General features: G+C 40.8%; 1 protein-coding gene across 7 annotated transcripts in view; it reads right to left on the bottom strand.

Annotated features, from left to right (window-relative positions):
* Window positions 1–9,733, bottom strand: part of ELAVL1 (ELAV like RNA binding protein 1) — a 63,099-nt gene that overhangs the window by 15,739 nt on the left and 37,627 nt on the right. For 4 of the 7 annotated variants that reach the window (XM_064396409.1, XM_064396412.1, XM_064396413.1 and 1 more), the window contains one exon: window positions 2,622–9,041. In XM_064396409.1, coding sequence (XP_064252479.1) covers window positions 8,717–9,041 — 325 coding nt within the window. In that variant the 3' untranslated portion in view covers window positions 2,622–8,716. Of the gene's footprint in view, window positions 1–157; window positions 2,138–2,621; window positions 9,042–9,733 lie in introns of those variants that run through there. The other 3 variants (XR_010349929.1, XM_064396415.1, XM_064396414.1) reach the window with 3 other exon arrangements.

The raw sequence follows: 9,733 nt of genomic DNA, 5'->3' as shown, positions 1-9,733 counted from the left end.
TGCCAAATTTGGTTTAAATTAATTTTGATGCAACAAAACATTATTTGCTAATGAGATGTTAGTACAAGTCATGTTCTGACAAACTAGATTCAGTCTCATTTTGCTCATCACTGTTTCTATACATAAACACTTAAAAAAAGACAAAAAAGGAAGCGTGTCACAGTGCAAAGAGCGAAACATTGTGATTTATTCACCTTCATTCAGCTGCACAAGTAACACATATGTGTTAAACCACTCCCAAATGCTCCACTTCCTCTTCCTGCTGTCAGTACGGGATGAAGCAGAGGACAGTTCAGGAAAAGAAAGGCAGTTTCAAAAATCAGGATTCTAAAGAAGAGGAGGTATCTAGGGCTCCTCTGACACTGAGGAATGAAGGGGGAGGGGGGGCAGCCAGGCCTTCCTTAAATAGCTGCTCACTGCCATTGCTGGGACAGAATCCGGAGCAAGTGTACTGTCAGCATGACCCAGGACACCTCTTACAGTCACATTCTTCCCTTTTTTGTAAGGATAGGAAATACAGAGAAAAGGGTGCAGACTTCTTTCTCTGACGTATCAGTTTAACATCTTTTTTCTCCCCCCCTCCCTCTTTCACTGTTCTGGAAATGAAGGGCGTGATATTTGGAAGCAGGATACAAGAGCAGAGAAAGGAGAGGGAATAGTCAAAGGCCAGGGAGTCTGTCAGGAATTCTGCAAAAACCAGAGTCCCTGTCTGGGTGTTAACTGGTCTACACTAAGTTTTTTGGTTTGCTTTTAAAAAAACCGTTTCTGAGGGGCTAGAACTCCACATGGCCTTGTCTGTTATTAAACCTTTTGGAATTTAATGTATTTTTTCCCCTCACAATTTTTCATGGAAGAAAAACATGGAAAATACCATAGTGGTCAAAATGAACATGAGCAAAGTGAACCACATGGGATGAACTCTGGTAGGAGCAAAAAATGGAGAAGGTGTTCCAGCTCCATGCAAAGGAAAATCCAGGAAAGGTCTGAATCCTGATGAAGCATTCCTGAATACACCAGATGCTGCACATTCAACAATCCACTGATATAATGGTAGGAACAGAAATTCTCACTTCTGCTCTTTACAAATTTAGTTCAACAAATAATTCCATATGGTGAACACTGCTGAACTGAGAAATTCCCATCACAGAAAAAGTAACTGCAAATCTAAAATCTCCCAAGTTGGGAGAGATCCTGAGCTGAGGTAGCATTGCCACACGCTCCACGACATCATACATAAAACCCACTATCTATAGCTCTTACTTTACATCACTTTTCTCAGTAAGTCTTTAAGAGAAAAATCAGAGGCAATGTCTCAAAGATACCACAATTAGCCCAGCTCTCAGAGGGATTATATCAGTGACTAAAGGACAGGAGACACCTGCTGAAATGAAGCAGGACAGATTTCAGCTTACCAAAACTAGAAGTTTGTTTTGGAGAAGAAAAAACTAAGACTAAAACACAGTGATCCTTCAACCAAAAGGACGTGGTGTCAGAAGCATTTGTGGAAAACACCTCTTACAGAACCTCCCCCAGGGTTTTACCTGGGGTGTCTGTCCTGCCCCAGCCTCGCCCAAGGAACCAGGCAGCCTGACCTGCACTGATGGTCCCTTCTCAAGGAATCACAGTTGTCAGGTTGGGAAAACCCTCTAAGGCCATCAAGTACAACCATCAAGCTGGCAGCACCACCACTAACCCATGGCCCCTGTGCCACAGCCACGTGTTTTTGGAACACTTCCAGGGATGGTGACTCCCCACTTCCCTGGGCAACCTGTGCCAGGGCCTGGCAACCCTGGCACAATCTGCAGAAAATCTTCATCCAATCTAAACCTCCAATGGGCCAACTTGAGGTGTTTCCCCAGGAGCTCCCTGAAGAAGTTTCACCACACATTTCTGAGTAACAGTATAGCTGGGCTTTGGGTTTGGTTTAATCGGGAAGAAAAATGTAAGATAAAGACAACAAATTTTTTCCTGAAAAATAAAAAGGAAATTAAGCCCCTTCTTTTAATTCCATCTTTCTAACAAGGCCACAAGTTACAAAATCTTTAGTGGAGAAACCTTGATTGGCCTATTCCTGAACACAGTTCAGATTCTTCTGAAAACATGTCAAATTCCAAACTGCACAATAATAATCCAATTCCTGCAGGGAAAAAAGACAAAATATGAACAATTAAGTAAAAGCCTAATTCTATTTTGAAGTACATCACCCTTCAACAGGGCTCAAGTAAAAGCATTCCAAGTAAGTTCCAACAAGACCAGCCATGAACATGTGGCAAAAGTACAAAAACTCCTTTGCACTATTAACATAGATAATGTCATTTAAATCTTAACACCAGTGTAAAATATCTATGATTTCTTTCATTTAATTTTGAAAATCCATGTAGAAAACAATGTTCATAACTCCATCCACAGGATTCTACAAAACTGCTGCTTCATCAACAAATCTTTGAACTGTTTCAATATGAAAACTCCGTTTTTTCAAACTGCTCAAAAATCATTGCAGAGAATTTCCAAGCACTTGAACTGAAGCACAACCAAAGTATGAACTTGGTACATTTTTGCAGATATTTCTAAAATAAGTTAATTTACATAAATCATCTCAAAATAACACAATGGGATTCAACTTCATTTTAGACATTTGGAAAGCAGTGTCATACTTTATTTAAAGTAAACCCATGTAAAAACAAAGTTTAAATGAAAATGGTACCTGAAAAATAAATTATTTGATATAAAACAAATCAATAACTTAAAAACACACTAAATATACAAAATGTGTAACCATATACTGTACAGTATGGAAAGCAATAGATAAAACCTTCTGTCCCACAAACAGATTAATTTATAAACAAAAGATTACATAAGTTAAAGGAAAGGAAATCAACAAAAATACTAGAAGTACAGTATTATTCAAATTACTCATCAAATAAAGGTTTATCCCAACTTATGTTTCAAATGTCTCAAGTAATTTTCTTCTCAATGACCAAGTGAAAAAGTTCAGCCATACCACTAAAAACTTGCTCAAAAATGTTTAGAAATAAGGAACAACAGTAGGAGAATACTGAGATTCTAAAATGTGAACACAAAAGCAATTTTCCAAGGTTTCAGGTGGCAGTTCTACCATTACTGTTTTTCCATCATTAGCAACAAAAGAGAATTTCAGTGCTGAAAACTCCACTCAACAGAAAAATATTTCTAAACCTTTGTTGCTGTTTCATTGAGAGTGATCGAGAAGGAATCTCCAGAGCTGAATGTCAAACCCACCCATGGGGTGGTCAGTTATGCTTTAGAGATCATAAAGACTTGGACTGGTTTTAAATCATGCAGGATGAGAAAGCAACACTTTGAGTTTGGTTTTGTTGGACTACATGAGATACTACAAACAGCAACCACTGAAATGACGCCATACCTGATCAACCTACGAGCGGACAGGCAGAAATTACCGGTGATTTTCAATCCACTGGTTGTCATGGAGGCACCGCCTCTTCCAAGCGAGAGGGAGGGAATTGAGATCCTTTTTAGGAACTCCACATTTCTCTTTTTTTTAATATTAGTAAGGAGAAACCCAGTAATAATAAATATAATAATCAGAGAAAATAACCACTGTCCTCTTGAGCTCTGGATTTATCCATTCTACTGTGCTGAGCAGCCAATCTTGAGAAGTGCAGAGCTACATTAGAGGAACTTGCCAAAGGCACAAAAAGACTCTCCTGCTTCCAAATAGAGATTAAAAGACCTCAGGCGACAAATTCATCTCTTGGAAAATAAAAACAAAATGAGAAAAAGCCAAAACACAAGTGCAGCTCCACTCAGAGAGCTCAAGGGGTTGGTGTTTCTTTGTGCTAAAGGTGAATTTGGTCCCTTCCCTCTAAAGCTATTTGTAGATGCCTAAACGTAGAAATGTAACAATAAGGTGCTTCATCGACAGAGTTACAAAGGACACATTTCTTCATTATGGAAATAAAAAATGCGGTGACTTTCTGACAGAGGCAGCCTCCAGACAAACTGCTCCGTGTTTATGTGATTGAACCAGGCTGCCAGCACTCACAAGAGCTGTGTGCTAAAAACCTCCCACAAACTCTAACCTTCTGCAGGCAGAGCTATCAGAGGAGGCTACTTTGAATAAACAGTTTATCATAAGACCTGTATATTGTGCTAGAAAAGTAAACATGGGGACATTCTCCAAGTTTGTTTTTTTAAAGCACATATGTAATGATAAACTATCCAAAAAGGAATCTGAATTATTGCCATTTAAAATGCACTGAAAAAAATCTCTCCTGAAGTATTTGAAGAATTTCTACTTTATTGACCTTACCCAGAACATTAAAGCAACATGGAATTGTAACAAATGTTGAAGGACCTTAAGGACTATTCATTTTGCAAACTCAGCCTTAAAATAATGGATCACCTTCATAGTTAGTTCATCATTTTGGTTTTGACTGCTGGATATTCTTTCTATAAATTACACCAAGTTTTTTAAAAACTTTTTTAAAAAAGATTTTTAACTGCTTTGTATAAATAACATTACTGCAATGTTCAATACCCCTATAAAAATAGGTGTCCTCTGCATGCAAACACCCTTTGGTCATCTGGACAAGGGCAAGTGACCACACACTGACCAACCAGTGTTCACCGCGGTGACGATTTATCCTGTTCCAGTGACTTGTCTCTGGATTTTCCATGGTTTTCATACTCACATGATACAGATGTACAAAAACATATCCAAGCAAAAGGAAGGAAAAGCTGTGTGGCCACACACACCACGGTGGTGATGTGACTTCTCCCCTAACCCTAAGAGCTGGATCCTGAAGCCTTTCCCAGTCCCAGAGCTAGAACAGATGTAGGGACTAGCAGAGGAAGGCTCAGGAGGTAACAGTAACTCCACTGGCCAGTCTCTGACAGGAGAGTGGAGCAGCTCAAGTAAACCAAATTTTATGATAATGCAGCTTGAAGAATAAAATAAATCAACACCTCAGTGCACAGACACCATCTAACAGGGAATCACTGAGAACTGAACACACTGAGCTGCTTGGATTCTGCTCACATCTGGATTTCTGGTGTTGCCATCCCCTCACCTGAAGGATCTGCATGTGCCTTTGCCAGCTCACACCAGCCCAAGATTCCTCTTCCGTATTTATGTGGGACTTCCCTATCTGCTAATGGTTAACAGGAGGTTTACAGGTGATGAGGCTCATGGCCAGCATTCTGCACAGGGTGAATTCCATTCATGTGGACATCTGGGAAGCAAATGCAGTGACTCCCCTCAGCATCTATACATGAAACCCTGTGACAGCAGCATGACCAACTGTGTTTTCAGCAGGAACTACACCTGGTCCTTCAGCACCTACACTGGGGGCTGTCCCAAGAGACTCTTAACCTACTCTAAAGGACCCAAAACCACTCCCATCTCAGCTGTTCCAGTAGCACATCTCACAGTTCAGACCAAAAAATTAAGGTGCCCAAAATCTGGTTATCACATCCTAGTCCTGCAATGAAGACTTTCCAGAACTCCATACCTCAATGAGACCACTGAATCTCGTGAGCAATGCGAGACCTCTGCTTTGAGACAGCCTTTGGTTCTACAAAGATCCTGTAAGCACTTGCTGATAGAAGCATCACCTGACAGAAACACCCAGCTTCCATCAAATGGATGGATGAAAAAGCAGAGCACTTTTTGAGAATTAAGAGGCCAAAACCCCTCTTGAAACAGGTCTGTTCAAGTGAGAGCTTCAAAGCAACGTGAGGAGGAAACCAGCTGCTACTACCTTTTGGGCAGAAGAACTCCTGGCAGATGTCTTGTCAGAATTTAGTTTCCACCCCCAAGAAGCTTCCTTTTGGTCTTTACCAGTATGATGCATAAGCATTTTGGTTTAGGACCAAAAGCATCAAGAATTTTTTCTGGACTCCAGCTATTTATGCCAAGATTTTACTGACTGTTAGAATAGCACACATCACACACTACTTCTGGAATCAGCTCTGGATATTAGCAGGAGTTTTGTGTCTTTTCCTGACTCGAGCAGCAGTGCTTTGCTCATACCAACTGCCCAAAAATTATTATCAGAGCAACTATCAAAGAAAGCTGGAATCAGACCTTTCCTAAAAGAGATTGTTGTAGTAGCAGTACAAACCATATCCTGCATTTCCTTCTTACTTAGCAAAGAATGAGGGATGGAAAAATAGGGAAGCAGTGGAAAAAGAAAGGAACTGTGATGCCAAAAAGCATCCAAGAGAAGAGGGTTTTTCAGAAGTGGCAACACAGCAATGTGCTGCTGCCATGGCCAGTGTGCTTGGAACCAGTACTGATACAGAGTCATGCTTAGGGGTCACTCGCTGGAAGTCTGAACCCCCGCTAAATACTGTGATAAACAGCAACTCCCATTTTAGTTCAGCAGCAAATCTAAAATCGAATAAAGCAAGAGAGAATGACAGGAACTGGGAATGACTACAGCCCACTCCTGTGGAACAGGACAGTGCAGGGCTCAACAATGACGGGACATGTAAGAGAACTTCTCTGTGCTACACAGCTGGAACTTGGGAGAACACCCGAACACTTCCCAAGCTCTCCTCGTACGCAGAAAGGAAATAATCATAGACGTGATAAATGGATGGTGACGAAGTGCTGGAAGGAAACCTCTGACAGCCAAGAGCACCTTTGGGGGGTGGGAGTGGGCTGGCTGCTGTGTCACAGCCACCGTTCCACTGAGCACTGAGTCTCAGAGATGGGGAGGGAACAGACTGGCAGGAGAGGCAAGGTTGGATGCTTTACCAGGAAAAATCCCACCTGCATTCACTGCATACGAGCTCAAACTCAGCGCATGGCTGCTCGCTGGGCCAAGGCCTATCTGTAGGGTTTAGATATGTCCTGGGCAGCTCCCGGAACACCAGCAGCTCCCACAGGTCCTCCCTGGAGCTGGGCACCAGCTCAGACACATGTGGAGGCTGAGAGAGCCCTCAGGCTGTGCAAATTCATGGCAGGGAGGGGACAAGGAGAGGGCAAAGGCAGCAAGCACAAGGCAAGGTCAGCTGGGGATGGAGTGAGATGAGACAGCAGCATGGACTGGCTGCTCGAGTTTGAAATGAACTCTGGGGCTGGTAGAGATTCGGGCAAAACAAGGAGACACTGCACTAAACTGCCACAGACCTCATTACCACACTTGCCCTACCTACATAAAGACCAGAGGCAAGTCTCTAGTTGTGCACAAGCAGCTCACACACCTGTACAGGCAGGGTCAGCCTTCCCAGTTTCCTACCCAAGCACACCTGAGGGTTACATCAGTCTGTGACACTCATTTCTATGTGACAGATTTATTGTGGTGCTTGTTTCAAAACTCTTTTTCTTCTACTCATCTGTCAAAGCAGCAAATTATTCTCTTAAAGCAGAGCTACAGTTCCTTAAACAGCACTCTGAAAGCTGGACACTTTGTGCAATACTTAGCAAAAAAAATAACAGAAAATAAAAAACAAAACAAAATTTGAGCAAAACAAAATCAAATTTAATGTTCTTAAATGCAAAAGTAAAAACAAACAAAAAACACAAAAAAGCAAAAGAAAATTAACAGAAACAGAACAACTCAAAGTTTCAAGGCAGTCTGCAGAAAACCTGGGGGATTAATCTTTAAATCTACAAATCAAAGGGGTTTTTTGGTTAATATCTAACTTGCAAGTTGTAAGTACTTTTCTGCTGAGTGTTCAGTAAGTAAAGCTAGTTGTCAAAACAAAATCCTATTAAAATAGAAAAACTAGCACTCATTAGAAGGGATGCGAGAAATACAATGCTCAAATGTTTATAACTGGTTTTTCTTTACAAAATAGAACTGCCAAAGGATTCCAACTACAATGATCTTGGAAAATGAGTAAGTATCTTGCTGCATTATAATGTACCAGTAAGTAGTGCACCATGCATTAAATATTTGGACAGAAGAGATTCAGTCTGATAAAGTAGCAACATATATTCACACTCGTTTTTTTGGAGTTTCATTTTGACTCTGAAATCTTCCCGGAGTTTCTTTGAAACTCTTTGGTCCATTCCTCTCAAAGTGGGTTTTAAAAGTCACGTTTCTAAAACCTGTGAATTGGACAGCTTGGCCACTGCTCAGTGTGCAACTTACCTCCTCAATGGTGTTAAAAGTTAGGCTGGCATGCTACTACTTACAAGACCTTGACTGTAAAAAGCCTGATCCTCAACTAGACACAGAGTAATGAATATTAATTTATCAAACAATTTACTGTCAACTAAAACATTAGTATTTCTCAACTTTTCTTCCATACTACTAAAACTGAGGGGGAACAAAAGGACAGGGGGATGGGTATGAAGAACAACATAAAACCAAAGAAAATCAATTAATTCAGCCTGATATTTTTCAGAAAATTCCAGTTTTTGCAGACAACATTCAATGAAACAAATGTTAGTCTCATAAGTGAAAGCATGCTTCAATTTTACCACCATCCAGAGGGTCTAGTTAATGCAATCTACTTGAGATTTCAGGGGATTTTTAACATGTTTTAAATGAAATAACTTAAAGGAACTTAAAATTGGTCTAACATTGTGGGATTTCAAACATTTGAACATGTCAGTTGCATCCCAGAATATAAAACCTTTTCACTTCTCATTTAGACTAAGACAAACACTTGTGAAAATTGGCGCAAAATGAGTTTTACACTAACAAAAATGTTTCAACTTCTGTCACTCCATTATCTATTCCATACAAAAAGCACGAGCAAGTTATTTGTGGGACTTGTTGGTTTTGAAGGAAACCTGTAAGATTTTGTCCCCCAGGCGGTAGCCATTAAGACTTGCTATGGCCATTGCAGCTTCTTCATAGTTTGTCATGGTCACAAAACCAAAACCTTTGCACTTGTTGGTGTTGAAATCTCGAATAACTTTCACATTGGTAACCGCACCAAAGGGGCCAAACATCTGCCAGAGGATTCCCTCATCAGCATCTTGACCAAGGTTGTAGATGAAGATACACCAGCCAGAAGATGCGTTTCCTGGAACATTTACACCAGAAAGCCCACTCATGTGATCTACACCCATAGGAGAGAACCTAGCAAATAAAAAGCACAATATTTCATGTTCAATTAAGCAAATTAACTTGAATGGGAAGCAACTGAGAATGAATATTTTATACATGGCACATCAAAACCGCCACATAAATGTTTCCCCATTCAAATTGACAATCAAATTGACAGCTGCCAGAAAAAAAAAGTTAAGTATTCCAACTGCTTTATCAACAGGGAACTATCCTTAGAAATAGGCAAGGCTAGATTACATGATCACCTTCCCAGGGAACCTGGATTGATGTCTGAACTCAGCCAGGCTGCTCAGTGTCCAGGGCATTGCTGCAGAACTGCTCGAGTTCGGGGGCACAGGCAGCACCTCCCCAGAGGCCCCAGACACCCTCAGGCATCTCCCACTTATTTCACAGAAGGAGATTTTTTTTCACCCCATGCTCCTTTTGTTGCCTCTAAAAGAACATGTTGGGAAACTCTTTAAGTCAAAGAGTTTCTTTGCTTTGCTGGGGCAGGGGATGAGTGTTCTTAGGAGTAGAGATTGTAATTTCTTCTTTTGTGAAGCAGAACAAAACCTACTCCCTTTCCACCCAAAGGCAGCAGGTGCAGGCAAACACTCACAACATGAGCAGGCTCAGTGCAGTTTTATTATTCCAGGGTGTATGGATGGTTTTAATAATTTTTCCAGGAAAACTCAGATCTGACTTTACTGAACTGGATTTTTAAA

This window comes from Passer domesticus, chromosome 21 (genome assembly GCF_036417665.1).
Source record: "Passer domesticus isolate bPasDom1 chromosome 21, bPasDom1.hap1, whole genome shotgun sequence".
Taxonomy (NCBI): Eukaryota; Metazoa; Chordata; class Aves; order Passeriformes; family Passeridae; genus Passer; species Passer domesticus.
This window is presented reverse-complemented; position numbering and strand designations above follow the sequence as displayed.